The sequence below is a fragment of the Euprymna scolopes genome, chromosome 2 (assembly GCF_053919585.1).
Source record: "Euprymna scolopes isolate OS-2025 chromosome 2, ASM5391958v1, whole genome shotgun sequence".
NCBI classification, from domain to species: Eukaryota; Metazoa; Mollusca; class Cephalopoda; order Sepiida; family Sepiolidae; genus Euprymna; species Euprymna scolopes.
In genome coordinates this window covers 143,208,567-143,233,580 of record NC_136483.1, presented here as the reverse complement: position 1 = coordinate 143,233,580, position 25,014 = coordinate 143,208,567, and the positions used below count along the sequence as shown (strand labels likewise).

Here is a 25,014-nt window from a genome sequence, read left to right as displayed (position 1 = left end):
TCGGCATCTTGAGTAAACAAGAGTAGATAACCCAAAATAATTCAAATTTACGAGATTAGCTTAATAATGCCTACGATTTCTCATTAATCACTAAAACTCGTTTCAAAGTGATTTCTTTATAAAAAAAATGAAATTACTTGATCAATTTATTTGATTTTTTATATATGATCTTTTCGTTTCGTCAAGAGCACGTACATCATAAAGGTTTTTCTATATTTTTGTTTCTTCTTTCTTTTTTTTAATATAGGTGGAATTTTGTACAATCAGCAAATATTAAGGATAATAAATGGGCATTTATCTCACGCGGAACAGATTTTCGGTTGACACCGCTTTGTTTTTATACTATTCTAGCGCATGCGTAAACGACTTGGAAAAACCCAGACCTCAAAATAAAAATGATGATTTGTTTAATAATAGTATTGGTTTTTACATTTCCGCCTTCCACCTACAAATGACAAGGAAGGAATTAAAAACTAGACAAGAGTCCCTTTAGTACGAGAAATGTATTTTCGGTGAGTTCTTTATAGTATTTCTTTCTCTTCATTTTCCCCTCATACAAACACTACGCGGATAAAAACATAAACAGATTATTTTAAGAATGAATTAAATAAAAATGATCCCACCTCTAAATTTTTTATTATTTAAGCTTTTCTTTAATAGGAATCGTTGCAAAATCTCAGTTCGGTGATAGTGCAGGGAGAGAGTGATCCGCGCTATTTTTAAAATCGTATTTCCAAGTTTAATTAAAGTTTTATATGTTTTTTTTTTTTTTAATTCAATTGTAAGGTTGAAGTATAGAATAGGTACAAAAAACACCCTCCCCATGTTAAGAATGGCTTTTTAAATAATAACGTTATTATTTACGTCCGGATCACTCTCTCCACTAGTACCTTCAGTTCTTTTATTTTATTATTTGTTTTTGTACTTATGCACCTATGTTACCGTACTGAAATAATAACGTAATTTAGAAAGCCATTCTTAACATGGGAGTGGAGGGTGTTTTATAATTTTTCTGTACTTTCACCGAACAGTTTAATGAACAAAGATATCGTAAAACTTGAATTTAACTTGAAAATACTATTTTTAAAAAGTAGCACGGAAACACATAAGTGTTTATTTTGGATAAAATTTATCGGTGATCTTTAATTGTGTTTTTGGTACTAGTGCAGAGAGTGATCCGGACATAAATAATAACGTTGTTATTTAAAAAGCCATTCTTAACATGGGGAGGGGAGGGTGTTTTGTGCCTATTGTATACTTCAACCTTACAATTGAATAAAAAAAATATAAAACTTTAATTAAACTTGGAAATACGATTTAAAAAATAGCGCGGATCACTCTCTGCACTAGCACCGTATTTTTTAGTCCTTAAGTAACGTGTTACTTCTGCAGTGTACTGTACGGACCGTGCTGAAATAATGACGGCGCGTGTTTACATTTGTGATCATTTAAACCAACACATTTCAGGTGAAAACATTATGACGTACATCATGGTGAAATTAGTATAAATTCCAAGAATTACGAAAAATGATCCAGTAAAAATAGAATTTATCGAATTTGTGGGAGAGTTTTGTGTGTCGTGCGACCAATTCAATTCAGTAAACACGGAAATTAACCTTTGAATTAAATTGACAAATTTAATGGGCAGCCATTTTAAACACAATTTCAGAACGTAATTTGTAACTAATGTATTTTTGGTATCGCGTTGGAATAATAACGTTATTACTTCGAAAGCTATTCTTAACATGGGAAGGGGAGAGTGTTTTGTAACTATTCTGTGCTTCCATCTAACAATTTAACAATAAAAAAAAAGATATCGTGAAACTTGAATTTAACCTGAAAAAAAAACTATTTAAAAAATATCGCGGTACCAAAAATACATAAGCACCTTATTTTTTGTTAAAACTACATCTATTTAGCACATCTACTGGATCATTTTTTCGTGATTGTTTTTAAATTTAATTTCGACAGGACACATAAGCAGCACTGCAGCAGTCCAGCACGTAATGTTTTCACCTGAAATGCGTTTGTTTAAAAGATCGGCAATGTAACAAGCACTTGATAACGTTATTAAGAAACACATTCTTAACATTCTGTACTTTCATCTAAAAATTTGATAAATAAAAGATACCGTAAAAGTTGAATTTATCTTGAAATTCTGGTGCTTATTCAGATTGACACTTATGGTGACATTTTAAATTAAAGAATTGTCTGTATAATGCACGTACCGCCGGTACCAGTCACGGGCCGAAGATGGAAAATTCCCCAAATCACGTAATTTGATCGAGTAGTTTTATTTTTATTCATGAAAATTAGTTTATTCTGATTCGATGAGAGTGAAAAAAAAAAAAAAAATCGTCGAACGAATCGATGGACAAGGGCAGACAACTCTAATGCACGTGGAAACTGTCAAAACAATAACTGATTACCTCCCCTTATTGTCTTTAGTAAAACACGGCCTCGTCTGTAATTTATCGGTAAAAAAACTGCAATTTTATTTTTCGTAAATAATAAAAAAAAAAAAAAAAAAGCAAAAAAACTATTTGATAAATTTTTGTGATGTTTGGATTTTTAAATATAAAATCTTCATTCCGTGACAAGTAGGTAATGTACACTATAAAAGTTTTTCTTCATTTTTGCTAATCGCTATAAAGTGCCATAACTACCGAAATTTAAAAAATCCTTATCTTAACCCTAAGTTCCAGTTTTCAAAGTCGGTTTAGTTTAGTTCAGTTCGTATTGTGTGGAAGCATCGGAACTTTTTTTCCGTTCGTTGTCGGGACTGTTTTTTTGTCACGACTTTCTGAATGGATACCTATTCCTAAAAACCACCGAATATTTAAATATCGAAAACCGATATTTATTTTGGTATTTGTGTAGTTTTGCACTTTTGCCACCGTGCTGAAATAATAGTTATTTTGAAAGCCGTTCTTAACACGAGGAGAGTATTTTGTAACTATTCTGTGCTTCCACCTAACAATAATTAAAAAAAAAAAAAAAAGAAGATACCATGCAATATCGTTTATTTTTTTTTTTTTACATCTGATCTGAGTATTTGCCGAGTTTGCAATGTTTTTCTTTTCGGTTTATTTTTACGTTTTAAAAATAGAATTAACGTTAAAGTTATCTGTTCTGATACTATGCTTTATTCTTTCTGCCCTTAAAATACCGAGTTTTCATTATTGAAATATTCAAAAGCAGACGATTTTTTTCTACAATTTGAAATGGTTGTCATTGAGTGACTAATTTTAGTCACGTGAGACAAATACGTGATAGTGATTTTACAGTAGGCAGTGGTCGACATAACTATTTCCCGGAAATACCATTTAGAAATGCGTGAAAAACAATTTATCGTAGTCTAATATAAACACAAAAGAACCCGATTTCCGCTTATTTTAAAAAAAATTGTTTTGTATATTTTTTCTATGTTTCTCCATACTCCACTTCCCTGGAAAGAAAGAAAGAAAGAAAGAAAGAAAATATGATTCTAATTGTCTGTATTGTGACAATAACAACCAAGATGAGGAAGTCAGTCCGACAATCTCAATCAATATATGATTCTAGTTTATATGTTCAAATTTCATTTAAAAGGATCAATTTTCAAATAAAATTTATTGCTTGAATCAAAGAATACAATGTTTAAGTTAATATCCTTAACCCATGAGTTTTCAATGTAAGCCCATCTCCTCAGAGGAAAATTTCTAGCAAAATACTAATATTAGTTCACAATAATTTTGCTAAGTAGCACATACAAAGAAAAAATATTAAAAGTGAAATGCCTTTAAGTGACCTAGATAAAGGAAATGAATGTGAAATGTAAAGAATGGGGTACTAGTGCACTTATTGATCCGTGCTGAAATAATGTTATTATTTAAAAATATTCTGTACTTTAACCTTACAATTTAATTAAAAAACATATCATAAAACTTTAATTAAACTTGGAAATATGATTAAAAAAATAGCGCGGATCAGTAAGTGTATTAGCACCAAGAAAGGATATGATGAATGGTATCCAAATGCAGAATTAATCATTGAAAAAAAGTTTAAGATCCATTTTGTGTAAAGATTGGTGAAGTGTGTGTAAACACCGAAAGTTTCTGGTAATATCCATGGTAAAAAAACAGGCAGCAATTTTTGCAAAAATTAATCCATTTCGATAATGGTAGTTTCTGAGAGTAGAGGTAAGTTCCTTTGTTTAGTTTTTAAATTCAGATGATCAGGTTGAAGTTCAAAATGGCTAAAGGCAATAATAAAATGTAAAATAAAATATAGTTGTTATATATTTATTTATAATTTCTATTGGATATTCACCAAGCTGTAAGCTAATTCATTTCAGAACTTCAAAGTATATATATATATATATATATGCAAAACTCAATCATATTCTGCAAAGTCAAAAACAATTTTCTTCTACAAAATAATCAAACCAAACTCCATAAAAAAATATTTGATATAAAGAACTTGGAGCATAAAAACGTTTTCCAAAATTACTGGATGCGAGATTAAATAATCTGAAAAGGGTTGATATGCCATAAAACAAAACAACCAAAAAAAAAGCCAAAGATCAATTTCCTTTAAAGCCGTTTGCCAGTAATAATAATTGACAAAAAAAAAAAAAAAAAAAGGGGAAGGAAAAGCCTATCAGCAAGAATTACTTTGTATAATAAACTCTGTCATTTCATGGAGTGTAAGGGAGATAACTCTGTCTTGCATATTATTTTAGGCTGTCTTTTGTTTCAGTTCTTAACTGTACTGAGTGTGCTTGAAATTAACTTAAAAGCGTTTTACTGAAATGCGAATGTACTTTAGTCAACTCTTATGTGATCTTTCATTACTCTCATTTGCATTAGAGGTGACACGGATGTAGTTTGAATATCTCCATTAACAGATCAAATGGAATGGTTGACTTGTCAATTCAATTGTCTTAGACGTATTTTACTTTTGTGCTATACTCAGAATTAATTCTTGACTTTCAGATCATACAGGAATTATCCTTTTATTTGCTGTTTTCAGTTTGGCTGACCAGTTTTATAGTTCCAAGCAAACATTGGTGTACCAACTAAAATGTTTTTGCTGTGTGAGGATTAGGATGTTGTTGGATGCAGTGTCCCATAAGTGTCTTTGCTAGTGACAGATTATTCCTCACTGTACCATTTCGTGTTGCTTAGTATGAAAGGAAGAAAGCATGAAGTATCTCTTCTGTTATGCTTACTTGTTCTTTTCTTTGAGTTGCACGTGGTTAAATGTATCCACAAAATGTTTGACCTAGCATTTGGATTGAGGATTATAGAGTGTGAACTGGATATGTGTAATGCAACACAAACTGCAGAATTACTGGAATGACTGTCATGAATTACGATCTGCTTCGAACAAGCGATATTGACTAACTAGCTGTTTGAGTACTGTTATAGCTAACAGTGTCAGTCATAGGAAAACTTTCTGGCTATTTGGAATGGACATTTACAACGAAATTAAAGTCATTGATAGCAAAATTTATGTGTTTTTGAGACCATGATTGCTTTGTGTATGTCCAGAAAGAGTCAATAATCCGAAGTGGATTCTTTTGCTCTTTGATACCCGACGGATGCAATGTTAGACAGCATTTTCAGTGTCTGCATCCACATTGGGCCAATAAACAACAGTGTATGTCATTGATTTCATCTGATCAATGCCGGGATGTGCTGAATGTAGTTGTTTAAGGTGTCCTTGTCAGAGCTTAGTGAGAACTTCAATGGTAAAGAATCACTGCACTGTTTTAGTTCTTCATTCTTTACTAATTGGGACCTAGAAATTATTACTCCTTTTAAATATCAATTTATTTTTTATGTATAATAACTAATATATTTTTAATGTATCTATAATAAATATAATGACTAATTATATGTTATTATTTTTATTTTTTTATAAATATAATCACTAATGTTATCCAAAATATATGTATAATCGTAATGAGAGAGATAGGATTTGTCAGCAGCTCCTATTGTAGAGTTGAACCCAGGCACAATATCATTATAGTAATAAAAAAAATAGTATCTGTGATTCCTAAATAGTTCAACCAAAATTTATTTAAAAAATGAAATCTTTTTCTTTTCTCCATAGATTGAAACCAGCTTGTGCCAAGAATGACCAATGATATTAAAGGTTGACCATTGATAAAAAAATCTTTTTTTTTCTTTTTGATCAACGGTAAGTGTAGTTAATTTAGCCATTTGTATATATATATATTTTTTGTTTAATTTTAATGAAGAATTAAAAAAAAGACTCCTTTACTCAATCTTATTTTAATTTTTTCCCTCTTATTCATCCCCAAACAAGGCATATTGACATTTGAACATAAGGGGCTACTATTTGGAACCATATCTGCAAGGGCACTTGCAAGCAGCTGGATGTATGTTCACATTACATTTACATTTCTGCATGTTAGTCCTGATGGAAGTAGGAAACATGGAGGGAATTCCAAAGTCTATCAGTTCAAGTGAAGAAACTATTACAGTATAAGGCTTTCCAGCATCTAGGGATCTCTACATTGAAGGGATGTATTTTTCTCCTTGTCGAATCTGTCGGGAGTATTTACATTGAGAGGACACAAGTGCTACGAGTTTGTCAGAGCATTTTTCATTAAAATATGATCCAACATTGCTGTAATTGGACAGGGGTTAGAGCTTGGTTGATAGTGTGGAAATTGAAAACTTGGACTTGGGGGGGGGGAGGCTTTTTTTTTTTTTTTAAATTTTTTGGACTGTCTAAGAGAAAGAGACTAGTGGTAGATGTATCATCCTAGATATAGCAACAATATTCCATGCATGGGTGAATGGTGGCTTTGTAGAGATGCAGGATACTATTAGGTGTGAGTATTTTTCTAGCACAGTAGGAAGAGCCCACTTTCTTTGCAGCTGCCTGGGCAATGTCTTCAATGTAGTTGTTACAATTTGTGTTGCTTGTGAATGTTAAGCTGAGGAGTTTGAATGAAGAGTTTTTAGGTAACATATCATTAATCATGACAATCAGTTGTTGAGAAGGTTTCTTGTAATTGTTAAAAAAGTCTTGGCAGCATTAAATGTTACAATCCATTTATGTTCCCATTCCACTACAGACTGGAGGGGCTTCTCTAAGGAGTCAGCCATTGCCTTGGTTATGTGTACATCGATTATCCCCTCGTGTCTGTTATAGAGAGTGGTATCATCAGCATACATACCCATCTCCAACACAATTTTATAAGGGAGGTAATTTATGAATATCAGAAATAATAAAGATTCAAGGATCAACCCCCTGAAACACACCTACATTTATATCATGATGTTTGAAACTATCACTATCAAGGACAACCTGAATTTTTTCTCTTGTCTAAGAAGGATCTGATTATATTAAGTATTCCCCTGTCTTATCCAATGCATCATATATGCATTTAGAGATGACTGTTAAGATATCTGAAGTAGAACAAGCTTGCTTAAATCCATACTGCCAGTCAGAAAGAAGTTTAGTATCTGTAAGGTTGTGGACTATTGCTAGATTCATTAATGGTTCAAAGATTTTAGCAAAGAGAGGAAAGAAACTAGTGGAGCGATAATTGAGTGGGTCAGTACTTTCACCAGAATTCGTAAATACTACTATCATAGAAGCAATTTTCCAGCTATCAGGGAAATAAGATTTGGTAAGGCAATTGTTGTAGAGTTTTGAGAGAACAGGGACTCCCTCAGTGGAGCATTTCTTTATTAGTATAGTAGGGATGAGATTAGGCCCACATGCCTTGGAAGTGTCTGTTGTTTTTTATGATATCATAAATATGGAGAGAGGTAATTTCAAATCATAGTGGGGCTTCTGTCCGCAAGGGGAAATTTGAAAGGGAGTGGTTTGTTGGGTCTAAAATAAAGTTGAAGAAAAACTGCTGGGAAAGCAGGTCAGCCTTCTCGGTTGCAGTGCAAGTGATCTTATGGTTGTTGGATAGTGAGATGTGGATTATCCATTATTTATCACACTATTGTAAATTTTCTAAAAATTCTAAGTTCTATGACTCAATGTGTTTTCTGATGATTTCTGTATGTTAGTATGTCAAAGCTATCTGATGAATCACTTGGCAGTGATGAAATGGTTTAAATTTAATAGGAAAGAGAAAAGTAATTAGCTGATTACCTGATTACCAACTGATTAATCGGTACATCCCTAATATATATATATATATGTATATATATGTATATATAATATAAAGTTGAATGTCTGTGTGTGTATGCATGTGTGTGTGTCTGGTCACGAATAGGCTCCTATATGGTTGACTATTTTAAAAAACTGATTATATATACTGATAGAAGATGTATCGAGACACAGGAATGGGTATATTTGATCTGGCAGAACGGTGGTTCATTAAAATTGTGGGGTCTGCGTTCATGCCTGGTCCACAGAGTATGGAAATAAAAAAATTTAAAAATTAAAAAAAAAAACGTTTACACGTGTTTTTGATATAGATGTACATAAGAATACTTTGATAAGTATGTTTTAACTTAAATACAGATGGTATCATAAAATTGTGGGGTCTGCGTTCGCGCCTGGCCTTCATAGAATGGAAATAAGCACAAACTTTAATAAAGACTTTTCATATCTATCTGTGTAAGTATACTTTGATAATTATGTTTCTGTTTGAAAAAATATGGTGTAATTAAATTATGGGGTGTTTGTTCGCACCTGACCTCCATAGAATGGAAATATGTCACAAAGTTTAACAAGGTTTTTTAATATAGATCCACAGGATATTGTGATAAGTGTTTCAGTGTGAACAAGTATGGTATAATAAATTATGGGGTTTATCTATTTTATTTTTACTTTCATCATATTTTGCTTTGGTTTTGATACCCCCAAATTCGAAGCTATCTCTTTACAACCCTTCCTTTTCATAACCTATCATACTTTAATAAATCAGAGTCCATTCTCTGTAGGCTGCTTTTGAACCCAGTCAACGACGGCTACTTTTGCTAGTATATATATATTATAATTACAATAGAAAAATGCGAGCATGAAAAGTAATATGGTTAAGCTTAAACATGGAAAAATAAAGGACTAGTTGTTAAAACTGGCAAAGAAAGGGATAAGATACTCTAGTAAAAAAATATAATAAATTTATAACTTAAAATATTGCAGCATTAAGAATTGATTATACAATGTTATAAAATGAATTTTAAAAAAAATTCTCAAAAGCAGTTCTAAATGACTAAAACTGCCACTTAACCATTCATCATAACTGTTGTTTTACTGAACGAAAATTGAAAAGTTTTTTGTTTTTCTTTCACAATATAGCTGAGAAGATGATCTATAAACTGTAATAATTGTTTGAAATTTGGTCAAAAAATGAGTGGTGAAGCTTTAAAGCAGTTCTAAATGACTAAAACTGCCACTTAACCATTCCTGTCTATTTGTTTGTTCGCAATTAGGTCAATATATATAAAAGGTACACTGTTTCATAAATAGATTTTTATACTGAAAACAGACCCTTATATACTTTTATTCCTGCATTATATTTTCTCTCTCCATATATATATATATTCTTTATTCAAAAAGAATTAACATTCAAGAGGTTATCTTAGTTTCATATTATATTAAGGAAAGTCTGTTTTAATAATTAGTTTAAAATTTTAAGTGGAAATCAGTAATAAAATTATTTTGAGTATTCTATTTAGAAATATTATATAAAGTTTATTGATTTTTAATTTAATTTACATTTAATTATGAGTATAACTAAAATCAGCTGTGTTTAAAAATGGAAGTAAGTTTTCATTTAATCTACGAGTTATTTCCCTTTAAGCTATAAGATTTTATCCCCCCCCACACACACACCTTTTAAATTTCATAGATGAAGATATGTTTTATGCTTCAAAAGATCCAAAATATGATCGATTTCCAAGAAAATCGTAACAACTTAGAATATTTGGTGTATCTTAAACCATTAGCATGGCAATATAGATATAGTATATAAAGAAATTTTTTCCCAGTTGTCACAATTAAGCTCAATGAAAACGTAACACTTTCAGAGCATATATACCAGTAGTTAGTATTCGAAAGTGAAATACATATTTATATTTTTTTCTTTCATAATATTTTATTTTGTCTTACACATGTTTTGTTGAATGGTATACAAACTGTAAAGAACTCATCAGAGACGGTTTATATTTTTCTTGGAAGAAACAAACAATTTCAGAGTTTTTTTTTGGTTTTTTTTTTTTTTTCTTTGGATTAAAGAGGATAAAAGCTGGTGAAAATAAATGGAAAAAGTTAGAAATTGTTGGAACTACTTATGTCATGCCTATATCACTCAGCACTTTAAATATTAATGCTTCCTCGTAGGACTAAAAAATATCCAGCCGTCTCTCCTGAAACACCCAATTATATTTTGAATAAGTAAATGTTTTATGAATCATATGACCTCTAGCAATTTCTATTTTTTCATCAGCCCCCCCTCCAAAAAAAAGACAAAAAACTCTGGAATTGTTTGGGGTTTTTTTTGTTTGTTTTTAGGAAAATATTAACTGTCTCTGAGTTGTTTGATATTCGTACGCCATTCAGTGAAACACGTGTAAGACAAATTAAAAAAATATTGTGTAATAAAAAAATATATATTTGCCTTTGGAATGCCACTACTGAGATATATATGTGTGTGTGTGTATATATATATATATATATATATATATATATATATATATATATATATAATCTTTTCATTCTTTTATTTCTAGAAATCATAATGAACTCGAAAGTGAGAGATAACTACTTTATCCTCCTTGTTCTAAAAACTGGACACCTTAAGAACATTTTTGCCCGTATGGAACAAACGTTGGACTTGCTACCCGGTGAATTACTAAGAGGTCCAGCAAATGAAGGGGACATGTTGCAACTGCGAAATCTCAATGATGAAAACCCAGTCATGGTTCCGTGCACCAAGGACACTGTGCATCGTTTGAGGGTGGCAGAGTTTAAACTTCTGGTGTCCATTGCATCATGCAAGGAACGCTTAAGCGTCTTTCAAGACAAAGAATGGCTCAAGGAAGGGATTGAACTGAAAGAGGGAGACTCTGTGACGGTAACTATCCGTAATCACCAGGTCGATGGTAAGATCAAGTACAAAGGAAGCCTATCGGATCAGCTAGGAATAATTTTTGGGATTGAATTGAATGTAAGTATTTAACATTTTGAAGGGAAGAATCAATTTCTTATTTGATTTAAGATAGGTATCATAGTGCTTTTGGATAATTCATCACTGCTCTGAGGGAGATAACTCCATTTTACTAAAAGCCTGTTCATTTTTTCGTACAAGAATTTAGGATGCTAAAACTGACGCAAAATATTTAACATTACAAAAACATTAATAACAAAAAAGGAGCTGATATTTGGGTTTGACGATGAATGCCTCAGAAAAGTCAGTTCTGATTAATTACAAAAATGCCTCAGAAAAGTCAGTTCTGATTAATTACAAAAATGCCTCAGAAAAGTCAGTTCTGATTAATTACAAAAATGCCTCAGAAAAGTCAGTTCTGATTAATTACAAAAATGCCTCAGAAAAGTCAGTTCTGATTAATTACAAAAATGCCTCAGAAAAGTCAGTTCTGATTAATTACAAAAATGCCCCGGAAAAGTCAGTTCTGATTAATTACAAAAGTGCCCCGGAAAAGTCAGTTCTGATTAATTACAAAAGTGCCCCGGAAAAGTCAGTTCTGATTAATTACAAAAGTGCCCCGGAAAAGTCAGTTCTGATTAATTACAAAAGTGCCCCGGAAAAGTCAGTTCTGATTATGAGAAAAAATTTGTTTTTTGAGTATTTTTTTTTTTTTTTACAATAATCACAAATGATGTTTACAGGACATTTTTGTAATTAATCAGAAGTGCCTTTTCCAGAGCATTTTTATAATGTTAAAACTTTGTTACATTAAATAAAGTAGTTGAAAAACAAATTTTTTTTTTCTTACAATTAATCAGAAGTGACTGTTCCAGGGCATTCATCGTCAAGCTCAAACATCAGCTTCTTTTTTTGTTGTTAATGTTTTCATAATGTTAAATGTTTTGCATTGGTTTTAGCTTCCCAAAATCTCATATGATTAAATGAATGAATCCCTTAGTAAAATGGAAGTATCTCCCTCAGACCAGTGACAAATTATCCAAAAACACTGCTATCACAAACCAGACCAGTTTGATGTGTAAAAATGAATAAATATAGTGAGTGCTGTTGCTTAAGAGACCGTCAGAGATTTGCATGGGTGACATAGGCATTTCTAACTAACGAGAAATCCAAATGACAGGCAATTCAAGCTATGAATGGAAAAAGCTGAATAAATGCATATCCACCACATAGAGAGAAAGCCTAGTCGTGTAGGCAGTTCTGACTATGTATAGAGAAAGATTACTGATGTAAGCATGACGTAAGCAGTTCTGACTACAAGTGGAGAAAGCTGAGTGATATATGCATGACATAAGTAGTTCTGACTATGAACAGAGAAAGCTAAGTGACATAGGAATGGTGCAGTTACTTTCATCTATGAACGGAGAAAGTTGAGTTAGATTGATGTGACATAAGCAGTTGCAACTACAAACATAGAAAGTTAAATGACAGGCATGACGTAAACAGTTCTGACTAGAAACATAGACATTTAAGTGACATAGGCATGACGTAAACAGTTCTGACTACAAACATAGAAAGTTAAGTGACATAGGCATGACGTAAACAGTTCTGACTACAAATGGAGAAAGCCGAATAGCATGATGTATTTTACTAGAGAACTTTTTAAAAAATACAATGATGAATTTCCAACTGTATTTGTTCTAACATATTTCATTATGAATTTGTGTATAACAGACAAAATTTATATCTTTGGCATCTAATTTTTAAAGTGTTTTACTTTTGTTTTTTTATATTTCTGCCATTGACTTTCTATAATTTGTTTTCATGATGAACTTTTCATTTTTGCATTCAACAATTTTAGTTGCTTTATTCACATTTTTGTTTTTTTGGTTTTTTTTTTGTAAATTTTTAGGAAAAATGGGTTGATATGCCGTAAAATAAAAATGAGCAATAACTGAATTAAAAACGGTATTTTTTTACATTAACTCCAACTCGCCATTCACATTCAATATGTCGACTTTTATAAGTTTTCGAGTATGTTGACAAAGAATATCATGGTTACATTTAGGGCTGATAAATAGTTTAACAGATATGAAAACATTTGTTATCTAACGTAAAAGCTAATGTAATTCCTGGTAGCCATTGTTTTTTTTTTTTCACAACCGAGGAATGTGCATGTGTGTAAAACGAAACAATTATGACTTTTTTCACTTCATTGAGTATTTTCATGTTAAGAACGGTTTTCAGAATAAACACCCTAAACCTCTTTATGTTAAAAATGGTTTTCGGAATGAACACCCCCAACCTCCCCATGTTAAGAACGGTTTTCAGAATAAACACCCCCAACCTCCTTATGTTAAGAACGGTTTTCAGAATAAACACCCCCAACCTCCTTATGTTAAGAACGGCTTTCAAGACACCCTCAACCTCCCCACGTTAAGAACATCTTATGGAATAAGAACCCCGAACCTCTCCATACTAAGAACGGCTTTTGGAATAAACACTCCCAACCTCCTCATGTTAAAAGTGGCTTTCGGCATAAACACCCCCAACCTCCCCATATTAAGAACGGCTTTCAGACTGGAGTACATGTGAAAATTTACCTTCAAAATTCTAAACAAATGAGGAATGATATTAATTAAAAGTCTCCGAATTTTAACTATGTCTTTTTTTCAGTGTGGCTCCCAAGCAGTCACCAAGTCCTGAAATGCAACTACGACTCCATTTTTATTTATAAGCAGGGAGCACCCGATCTTGCCAGTCATAAAGTACACTTAATATATTTTAGTACATACAGATTTCGTTTTTATTATCACAGTCAGTTCTCTAATGAATATTATAGCTAATATATAGTACTAATTTTTAAGGTGATAAAAAACAAATAACTTGAGTGCCATCAGCTAGAATCGAAACCAAAACAATTAGCTCTCCAGCTGTGCTCTCGCATTTAAATTCCGAGCCTCAACACACAGATGAAAAAAAATACTTATAAAATTAAACCACTTTTGGCTATGATTAGTTTACACATGCACAAAGTAATAGAAATGTTAGCAAATTGAAATGAACAGTTTGCATTTCAACTTGCCGACTTCTGTACACGTTATTCATCCACTCAAAACAAAGATTTTACTCGTTAGAAACCATCCTTAGTATATGATTACTATTTACTGTTAATTTATGTGACCAGTAGTTTAAAAGTTTATTGATTAAATTTTTACACACACACACACTCGCATGCATCTATTTTTTTTATTTATATAGATAGATTGTTTTCCCAATGTTTTTAATCTTATTTGATTTTCTTTATATTAGAAGAAAACCCATTGCTGGATGAGTAAAATGAATTCCCAGAATAGAATAGTTTTGCAGCACTTTTATATGTCACCATATGAAGATTAAAATCAAGACAGAATATTACTAAACCTTATCTCTAGAATTCTTATACTAAATTTTATGAAAATCCATTACATATTTTCGATTCTAGAAAATGTCTTAAATTTAAGCTTAAGAAAAAATTAAAATGCAGGGAATCTTTTTTTTACAAAGAAGTCACAACTTACCAAGGCCCAGAGGCCACTGAAGGATAAGGGTTAATGAGTGTACAGTAGTCAATGGGACAATAGCATAGTAATCATTAGTAGTGGGAATTTGGTAAATTGGATTATTTAAGAGGACGGCTCATCAAGAACTTGTTTATGTTGGACTTGAAGAAGATCAAATTGTAGTCAGCTGGAAAGCAGGGAACCGGAACAGAGTGCAACAGGTGTGCAGATCCAAGAAAGAAGCTTTGTTTATGGAATGTACGTTTTAGGTTTAGGCACAGATAAAGAGTGGGAAAATTATTGATAATGGTTTCAGCTAGACGAGTGTTTTTTGTGAAAGTTTGGCATGAGGGGGACCATAGATTTGAACTCGGATGAGCACTTGCCATGAATATAATGATAAAGCAAAGACAGGCTCACAGTGGGAAAGAGGTTGCAGGGAAGAGAAAAGGGCATCCCCCACTAAACTACAAAGTCTATTTTGAACTCTGTCAAGGCAGGATAAGTTGCTTCTAGCAGCTCCTGCCCAGATGTGGCAGTAGTACTCCATCCTTAGATGTACTTGGTTTTTATACAGGTAGAGAATTGCATCAGTAGTGAGATATCTACTGGAATGGTAGAACAATCACACCATTTTTCCAATAACCTTGGCAACAGATTTGATGTACGTGTTCCATTTCAGATCAAGAGTAAATGTCAGACCCAGAAGCTTGTCAAAACATGGAGCCTCCCCAGGATAAGAGCCATTCATTTCAATTGATGCCAGATGGGGATCAGCTCATTGATGATGTAAAGACAGAAGCTTCGTTTTGGATGTGTTAAAATTAACCAGCCACCTCTTTCCCCATGGTGTTTATGTATCAAATTTAATTAAAATCTGAAATATTTGAATTTTCAAATGGAACATTATGGCCATATTTTGCCTCCCTAAAAATCCTGTGAAATACTCAAAAAAAAAAAAAAAACCCTGAAATTTGGAGAATATTGTTAAAATTTCACAAAAATTGGAGGTATCTGAATTTTCACCAAACGCTTCCGCCTCTTTTTTACCCCCTTTGCATAAAACTAAATTAAACTAAATATAGCTTACATTAAGGCCTTTTACACCTCACAACAGTGTTAAAAAAATTCCTAATCTATATATTAATACGATAGTGTGTGTTATTTTCTGTGTCACCCTTACATCAGAGTCGTTTGATTCTTATGGACTTCCATTTATTGTCATAAATAATTTTACCAAGAATTCCTCATAAGTTTTGGTTTCAGTTTCGATTATAGCTGATGGCATTCGAGTAATTTATTTTTTTATAAATAATTTTATCAAGAATTCTTCATAAGTTTTGGTTTCAGTTATAGCTGAAGGAACTCAAGTTTATATATATAATGTAAACATATTACAAGGTATTTACAGCTTCTCTTCCAATTTTCGGATTTTAATAATGTCAAAACATACTTTATCTAATTGATATAATAAGTGATTGATTTTGTGCTACAAAACAGATATTGTCAAGAATTGTAAATGTCGACTGAATTAAAGGAATAAATTGTAAGATGGTCAACATCATGAACTTTGGAATATAGACTTTTGTCAGTCATTCACTATATTGCTCTGTAATTACATTAAGCTTCTTAAATAAGGATTGGTATATATTATAAGGAAATAAAGTATATTTCCACAGAAATATATACATATATATATATATATATATATTTTTTTTTTATAAGTTTTGGTTTCAATTCAATCTGATGCACCCAAGTCATATGGGTGTGTATATTTTATTTTTGAAATCGCAACTTTATAATATACAAAAATTAGAATTAAAATGTCATATTTAAGCATACTTTATGACTGGGCTGTGCTGGGCGTCCCTACTAGCTTAGATAAATATTTTTCAGTTTTAACAAAAGAGCTACAATAATATCAGAGCGTCTCCATTTACAGAATGCCAACATGAATATATTACATATGAATGAGTCCCCTGTGGAATTTCAACAGGTCTGATTAATTAGATTGAAAATGAATCCTGTACATACAAATATGTAAAAATCTACATTTTTTTTTTTTTTTTTTTTTTTTTATTATATTTTCACCCCAAACAAGGCACATTGCCACTTTGGTGTAGGGGGCTACTATCAGGGGAAACATCTACTGGGGCACTATGTAGGGATTAGGGCAGCGAGATGTTGGTTCACGTTGCACTTGAACTTATGCATGTCAGTACAGTTGGGGAAGCAGTGACCTGGAATGGAATTCCAAAGTCTAGCAGTTCTGGGGAAGAAACTACTGGAGTAGAACGATCTTTTACATCTAGGGATCTCTACAGTGTGGGGGTGGGATTTTGCAGCTTGTCGGGTCTGTCGAGGGTGTTCACGTCGTGGGGGCACAAGTGCTTGCAGTTCTTCAGAGCATTCACCATTATAATACTTGTAGAACAGGCAGAGGGATGCAACGTTTCGACGATGGGACAGAGGCTGAAGTTTTGATGCCAGTTTAGGGCCTATCAGATTTGCGACTCTCTTTTGAACCCTGTCAAGGAGAGAGAGACTAGTAGCCGATGCACCGGCCCAAATATGACAGCAATACTCCATACATGGGCAAATAGTGGCCTTATAGAGGTACAGGATACTTTCGGGTGTTAGAAGTTTTCTAGCACGGTAGAGAGAGCCCACCTTCCTCGCAGCAGCCCTGGCAATGCCCTCGATGTAATTGTTCCAGCTCATGTTTCCTGTGAACGTTAGGCCAAGGAGCTTGAAAGACGTACTCTCAGCTAAAGAGTTGTTGGCCATTGCTATAGGTGGTAGAGAAGGTTTCCTGTAATTATTGAATGAAACCAGTTTTGTCTTGGTGGCATTGAACGTTACCATCCATTTTTGTCCCCATTCCACTACTGATTTGAGGTCATCCTCTAGTGTTTCTGCCATTACTTTAGATATATGTTCATTTGTTTTCCTGTCGTGCCTGCTATAGAGTGTGGTGTCGTCAGCATATATACCCATCTCAGAGGCAATTTTTTCGGGGAGGTCATTTATGAATATCAGGAACAGCAGAGGACCAAGGATAGATCCCTGGGGCACTCCGGCATTTATATTATATTGTTTAGACGTACGACCGTCGAGGACAACCTGGATTTTTCTCTTATCTAAGAAGGATTTAATTATGTTAAGTATTCTACCAGTGATACCGTAAGATCTAATCTTCCTGAGGAGACCCTCATGCCATACCCTGTCAAAAGCCTTAGATATATCTAGAGCTACCGCTCTGCCCTCTCCCGCTTTGTCCAGTGAATGGTATATGCGTTCAGAGATTACAGTGAGGATGTCTGCCGTGGAACGGGCTTGTCTAAATCCATATTGATGGTCGGTCAGAAGTTTAGCATCTGTAAGGTGTATCTTATATACAAGTAGAGATAAAAAAAAGTCGAACATCTATTGACTACATGTTGTGTTATTCACAAGTCATCGTCCTAGTCATGGTTTGTTTGAATCCATACAATTATGCGTGCCTCCACAATCAGATGTAGACAAAAATAAAAAAGTCTCTTGTAATTCTCTCGCTTCTCTTTATTTGTCACTCAGTCCTCATTTTTTTAATGAGTGATTTTTCTGACAAAGGGAGAAGAAAAAGCTGTATTCTAGGTTGGCAGTATTTTGCGTGAACAGTCGACAGAGATGGCGGAAATTTTCTGTTTTATGTCTATCCTTGTAACCATGTCACTAGTAAGGATGCTGGAGGTAAACGTTTTATCTGGGCTGATGTTATCCGCCTGATAGTCAGGGACCTGAACCTTGGATTAACCACTAAGGAGGCTGTCCTATCAGCAGGCGCAAAGTACTGGGGCTGCTGTATTGCCATTTGGTGAATTGATTCTGGACCATGCAGTAGTCTCTGGTGGGGCCTCTCGATGCCATACTAGTGGGTAATTGTTACGGCTTTACCTTATCATTAGCTACAAAAAAAAAAAAAAAAAAATATTCTTCGTTACTTTTCTCTCTTTGTTTCCCCTCTCTGTCCTGCTCTAAGCAAGTCTGACGACCTAGTCCACAAACTCCAAAATTCCATCATGACAAGTTTAAATTAAAAATACACGATTAAACCCGGATCTGAAACTTCCAACGTAGACCCCCACTACCATGTCTCCTTCTCCAACATCAGGGGTCTACGTTCTAACCTTCCAGAGGTTGAAGCCCAATTACAGGAGACTAAACCAGACCTTTTATTTTTAAGCGAAACTGGAATTGGACAGACTATTTCCCTAAATGAGTCGTAATTAAAGGATACTCTAACCTAACTTCCAAATCTGACCCCCAAGATCGCCATGGGCATGGAATATGTGCCTATATAAAAGATGGCTTTCCATGTGGTAGGGACATCTCCAGAGAAGATCCTAACTTACCCTATATGTGCTTCCGAGTAGCACTAGCTCACACTACGGCATTTATATTTACTCTCTATCGCCCCCATAAGAGCGGAGTTACTATCTTTAAAAGCATATCTGAGAAAATTGACCAAGTTCTACCAGCATATCCTTCAGCTAACATTCACGTATGTGGAGACTTCAATGTTCACAATGTGGAATGGTTGACCCACTCAAACAAGACCGATGATGAGGGGAGATTTTGTCATGATTTCTCCATTGCTTATGACCTCACTCAGATTGTTCACGAACCCACCCGTGTGCCCGACAATGACGGCCAGTATGCAAGTCTCCTAGACCTTTTGCTCACAACTTGCCCTGAACTATGTTCAGTTTCCGTTCTGTCTCCTCTTGGATCTTCTGACCACTCAGTTGTATCAATTAAGATAAAAATGAAATGTAATAAGTCCTCAGACGTACCTCTCCATCGTACAGTATATCGATACACTATGGCTGACTGGGATAGTTTCCGTACATTTATATCGGATCTTCCTCTGCGTTCCATGTTTAAAAAGGATGTCGTCTATAGTATCAGACCTGACAGAATGGTTAATTGTAGGTATAGACAATTTCATACCCTCACTTCCCTGACTCTGGCTTCTATTGACATCATCCATGTAAGCCCAGATAGCCGGTTGTCGTCTCCAGAATTATCTCTGCCATTTGCAACTCCCTCCCCTTGTAACATCCATGAAAAGTATGATTTTTAAGCAGCATCTTTAATGAAGTGACATATCAAAAAGGGGAGAAAGTAATGCTTTTTTTTTTTTTTAAATTTCTTTTCAACTAGCATTCTTCAGGTAGTGGAAATGGGGAGTACCTCGGCAAACGCTATTTCACTACTCGACAACCCGACAGGGCTACATTTGTTTCTCTGAGTAAGATCAGGAAGTATAATTTACCGATTCAAATTGGGGACAGAGTCATCTGGCATAGTGATGAAGGACCAGAAGGGGCCACGGTCAGGTGGATTGGCAAATTGGATGATTTCAAAGGACCTGCAGTTGGCGTGGAGTTTGTAAGTAATTTAATAAAAGTTTTTTTTGTTATTTTCCTCTCTCTTCCCTCACTTCCTGTCTCTTTTTCCTCTCCCTCACTCTTTTTCACCTCCCTCTCTCTCTTCCCCTCTCCTTCTTTTTTCCCCTCCCTCCATCTTTCTTTCCACTCTTCCTTCTTTCTTTTCCCTCTTTCTTTTCCCGCTTCTTTCTCACTCCTCCCTCTCTCTCCTTCTGTCTTCCTTTCTTTTCCCCTCTCTTCCTTTCTTCTCCCCTCTCTTCCTTTCTTCTCCCCTCTCTTCCTTTCTTCTCCCCTCTCTTCCTTTCTCCCCTCCTCTCTTCCTTTCTCCCCTCCTCTCTTCCTTTCTCCCCTCTCTTCTCTCTTTCTTCCCCCCTTGCCATTTCTTCTCTTTCTCTCTCTCCTGCTTAATAAAATTGATTCATTACTGTTCACAAAATGTTGCATGAGATTTTATAACCACCCATGTAGAAAACCAAAAGTTTTGCTTTATTACCCAGGAACTAAAACAATACAAATAGTAATTTGTTATCTGAAATTTTGTTTCAGTTTTTATTTTTTATTTATTTATTTTTTTTTTTAGATGAAGATTGATAATTTGGACTATTGAGACTACTATTCTATCTTGGTAGTTATTTGCATAACGCTTTGGCCAATGTAACCTCTGACCTACTTCAGGTGCATCTTTTCAAACTGGACCCTTTATTTAATTCACAGGAGTAGATTATTCTCAAATGAGATCTTACCATAAAAATAACAATAGAGCAGAGAGGCTCACACTGTCTCTTCTGTAGGAAAGAGGTTGCAGGGAAGAGAAAAGGACATCATGTATCAAGTTTCAGAGCTAGTTTTGAACATTGTCAAGGCTGGACAGGGTATTCCAAGCAGCTCCTGTCCAGATGTGGCAACTATTCCATCCTAGATTTTTATACAGATAGAGGATTGCATTGGCAGTGAGATATCTACCAGAGTGGTAGAATGATTCAACCATTTTTCTGGTGATCTTGGCAACGGATTTTATGTATGTATTCCAGACTCACAACATCTGTTCTGTAGGAAAGAGGTTGCAGGGAGGAAAAACGGACATCACCTCATAGATTTCCAAACCGGTTTTAAACTCTGTTAAGGCAGAATACTTGCTCCAAGCAACTTATTCCCAGATGTAGCAACAGTACTCCATTTTAGGACATATTTTCCTCTTGTATGAGTGAGATACCTTTTTGAGTGGTAGAATGGCGTAATCATTTTTCCAACAACCTTGGCAACAAATTTTATTTCAGATCAGGATTGAAGGTCAGTCCCAAGATGCTTGTCGAAGCGAGGTACTTCTTTGAGATGAGAGCCATTCATATCAATTCAGGCCGAGTGAGGATCAGAGTGTTGATGGTGAAAAGATATATGTTTGGTTTGGGATGTATTAAAATTAACCAGACACCTTTTGCCCCATTGCACCACATGCTCAAGGTCAGAAGAGAGACTCAGAATTACCTTAGCCGTTGCTGACCTTTAATGTGTTACCCATAGATGGTAGTGATGTCTGCATATATGTTGATGAATCAACTTAGAATATTACTAGCTGGCAGCCCGGCATTGCCTGGTCGTACAATATGCTTAAACAACATAATATTTTAATTTATACAGGTTGCGTATGTATTATTATAGAATCAATCCTCTATTGATTATTATACATTACAAGGAATAATTTGCCTGGTGGACTAATTTGCAAAAACAAAATAATGATAATGTTGTTCATAAAATTCTGTCTGTGTTTGTTTACAATATCACGTCAGCTGATATTTGGGCTTGACGATGAATGCCTTGGAAAAATCACTTCTGATTAATATTTTGTTTTAAAATATGCAAACAAAGAAATGATTTGTGGCGATTGTAAATGGTACCTCTTCTTTTATTGTAAATTGAACACATTAATAAGAAAAAACTTCAAATGGTGAGGTACACCCGCACTTGAACAGGGGAACATTCAATCTGTAGCACTAAGTTATATCTCCAGATGATAATAAATTTGTTTTTTGTTTTTTAAGAAGAAATGATTTGTTTAAATTTTATTATCTCCCTTGGCTGGTGTAACATAAAATATTCTTCTGTAAAAATTATATTTTTATTTATAAGAGAGAAAAGTTATTTTTAAGATCGGATTCTTTCGATCTTTGATACTTATCGGATGCATTTCTGTACAAAATGTATAATAGTAGGGATTTAGGAGATCATTGATGAGGATAAGAAGCGAATCAGGCCCAGGATGGATCTTTAATACATGCCACTTTTTGCCTTTCTAATTTAATAGCTTCTTTTCTCGGATCACTTGCCTTTGGAATTCCCTCTCAGCTCCCTATTTCCTCGATTGTACCAGAAATTTAAATGTAATGTGAACAAATACCTTGCTGCACAAATCTCTAATTAGGATGCCCTCCTATAAATTTGACCCCTAATTACAGCAACCCCTTATCTCTTAGTGGTAATATGCCTATTTTGGGGTGAACAACTGTTTTGATAAATTGTTTTTTACCTTTCTTTAGGATAATCCGTGTGGTACTGGCACTGGACGTTACAAGAAGGAAGTACTGTTTAGGACTGAACCAGGTCATGCCTCTTTGATTCCAATGGAAGGTTTGATGAGAGAAGATGTATTCTATGGTAGGTCTGAATCTGAAGTTCCTACAGCAGCCACAGGTTAGTAAATCTGTTTAGTCCTTTCTTTTACTTTAGGGTGACAAAATAAGATACGTCATCAACTTTATTTTTTAGATTTTTTTTTTTTCCACAATTGATATAAACAAAGATTTTCTGTGTGGTAATTTTTTAGAAGTCCATTCTTATTATGAAAAAGGCTTTGTTAACTATTCTGTACCTTAATTGAAATTTGTTGAGCTGTAAAAGAAAATTGTTTTCATAGAATTTCATTTATCTTTTGCTAAATATGTTTTGTAAGTTTTTTTTTTTTTTATCTCTTAACTTATTTCTAGATGATTTTTATTCAATTTATTTTTAGGTGCTTTTTTTATTTAACTTTTTTTAGGTGTTTTTTATCTCGACTTATTTTTGTTTTTTATTGGTCCCCCGATTTATCAGAGAGGGACCTATGTTTTCAGTGGCATCCATGCGTCCGTTAGTTTGGACTATTGCTAGATAACCGTCCAGTAGTTTTTCCTGAAATTTTGCCACAAATTGTATTTCATTAAATAGATGTGCACAGTAAAAAAAATTTCATTATAAAAATTCCCGTTGCGTCCCCAGGGGTTCAAAAGAGGTAAAAAATGCCCAAAATTTTACCAAAAATAACACTTTTGATCCATCCATTAGATTTTTTGCCCTATAGAGTTTCATCCATCCATTAGATTTTCCTGAAACTTGGCCAAAATGTGGAGGCCATTGTTCTTAATATAAATTCAGTATGGGAGACACTGTCAAAATTCTGGTTTGCATCCCTCTTGGACTTTTAGGGCTAAAAAAACATGCCTTTTCGGAGTTCTTTTTTCATATTACTCAAGAACTTGATATGTATATCTATATAGTAGTTTTCTGTGGTGCTGAACCCAAATATACATGTCTTAAGGCATGAAACTGCATTGTTTGTCCATTTTCACTGGAATTCAGCATTCCCAGGAACTTAAAAGGGATCACAAATGTCCCAAAATTGCAAAAAAAAAATGACACTTTTTACCCCATAACTTTTGCCCCATCCATTAGATTTTTCTGAAACTTGGCGAAAATGTGTAGGCAAGGTTGGCCCTTCATACTTCTCATATTCATCGTTTCTTCACTATTTTTTGTGGTGTCATCTCACATGCAGCACAAGAGGGGGACCACGCATGCTCAGCTTGTTCAACTTATTTGTGTTTTTTTATTCAACTTATTTTTAGAGTTTTCTTGTCAACAATTGATTTTTATTTGCAAAAACAACAAAGATTTAAAAAAAAAAAATTTTTTTTTTAAATAGAAACGAAGAAAACATTTTATTAGTTTGTAAACAATTTTTCTATTCGAAGAAACAAAAATCTTGAAGAGGAGGTAAACAAAACTTGACTACATCTTTGTCTGTAATGGGGAGCATTATTTTATCCTTTAGTTTTTGCATTCCATGAGCAATGTTTCTGACGAAGAGGGGAAAATTGCTGTTTTCTGGTTGAAATTTATCCATATAACATTTATCATTAGTTAGTTTTTGAGCTTGAGAAGCTTTTTTTTTTCTTTTTTTTTAAACTCCTTACATCAAATGGCTTCATGCCTTGTCTGGAGCGATTGTCATGAAAGAAAACCTCTAGTCCAAGACATTATATCACAATCTGTTTTTTTTTTTTTTTTGTGTGTTTTCTATTTTGTAGAAAGTGAATCTATTCAAAATGATGATCTCTATTCCAACGTCAGTGATCAGTCGAGCACTTACAATAATGCCAAGTACATGCTATTGAACAATGTACCGGAAAGATACCCAAAAGAAAATTATGTCTCTATTAGTGGAGGACCAAACAAGATGCAAGACCATGAACAACAAAAACGTGAGTAGCCATATTAACAGTAGATATCACAGATCATCTATTTTAGTTTGTGAAAATGGGTTTTAATTGCTTGTATTTTAGTTAAAATTATGGTACTTGTATAGTTTAATGAAGACATTAAAACTGAAAATATCGAAAAAGTTTAAATTGTACATATCCATTATAGAATGAAGTTCTTCAAAAAAAAATATTTCACTTAATTGCATCAAGTAGGTTTTTTTTTTTTTTTTTAAGTGAAAAAACAATTTTTTATGATATCGAGCAAAAGGTTAGCTTTTTAGGAAGAAAAGCTAATATTAAAGATGGGGAGGGAGTGTCGGTGCTTGAAATTGAGTTATCTCCCCATGGCGTGTTAAAAAAAATTTACGTCTGCCTTCAACGTGTTGTCAAAAAAGCGTGTTGTTCCGCAGTAAAAAAACTACTCTTTCAAA

General features: G+C 33.7%; 1 protein-coding gene across 1 annotated transcript in view; it reads left to right on the top strand.

Moving 5' to 3' along the window:
- The first annotated feature begins 333 nt into the window (after positions 1 to 333).
- Positions 334 to 25,014, top strand: part of LOC145296939 (ubiquitin carboxyl-terminal hydrolase CYLD-like) — an 82,956-nt gene continuing 58,275 nt past the window's right edge. The window contains exons 1-6 of the mRNA XM_080143147.1: positions 334 to 512; positions 6,100 to 6,186; positions 10,719 to 11,155; positions 19,843 to 20,070; positions 22,604 to 22,757; positions 24,410 to 24,583. Coding sequence (XP_079999273.1) covers positions 10,727 to 11,155; positions 19,843 to 20,070; positions 22,604 to 22,757; positions 24,410 to 24,583 — 985 coding nt within the window. The 5' untranslated portion in view covers positions 334 to 512; positions 6,100 to 6,186; positions 10,719 to 10,726. The remainder of the gene's footprint in view (positions 513 to 6,099; positions 6,187 to 10,718; positions 11,156 to 19,842; positions 20,071 to 22,603; positions 22,758 to 24,409; positions 24,584 to 25,014) is intronic.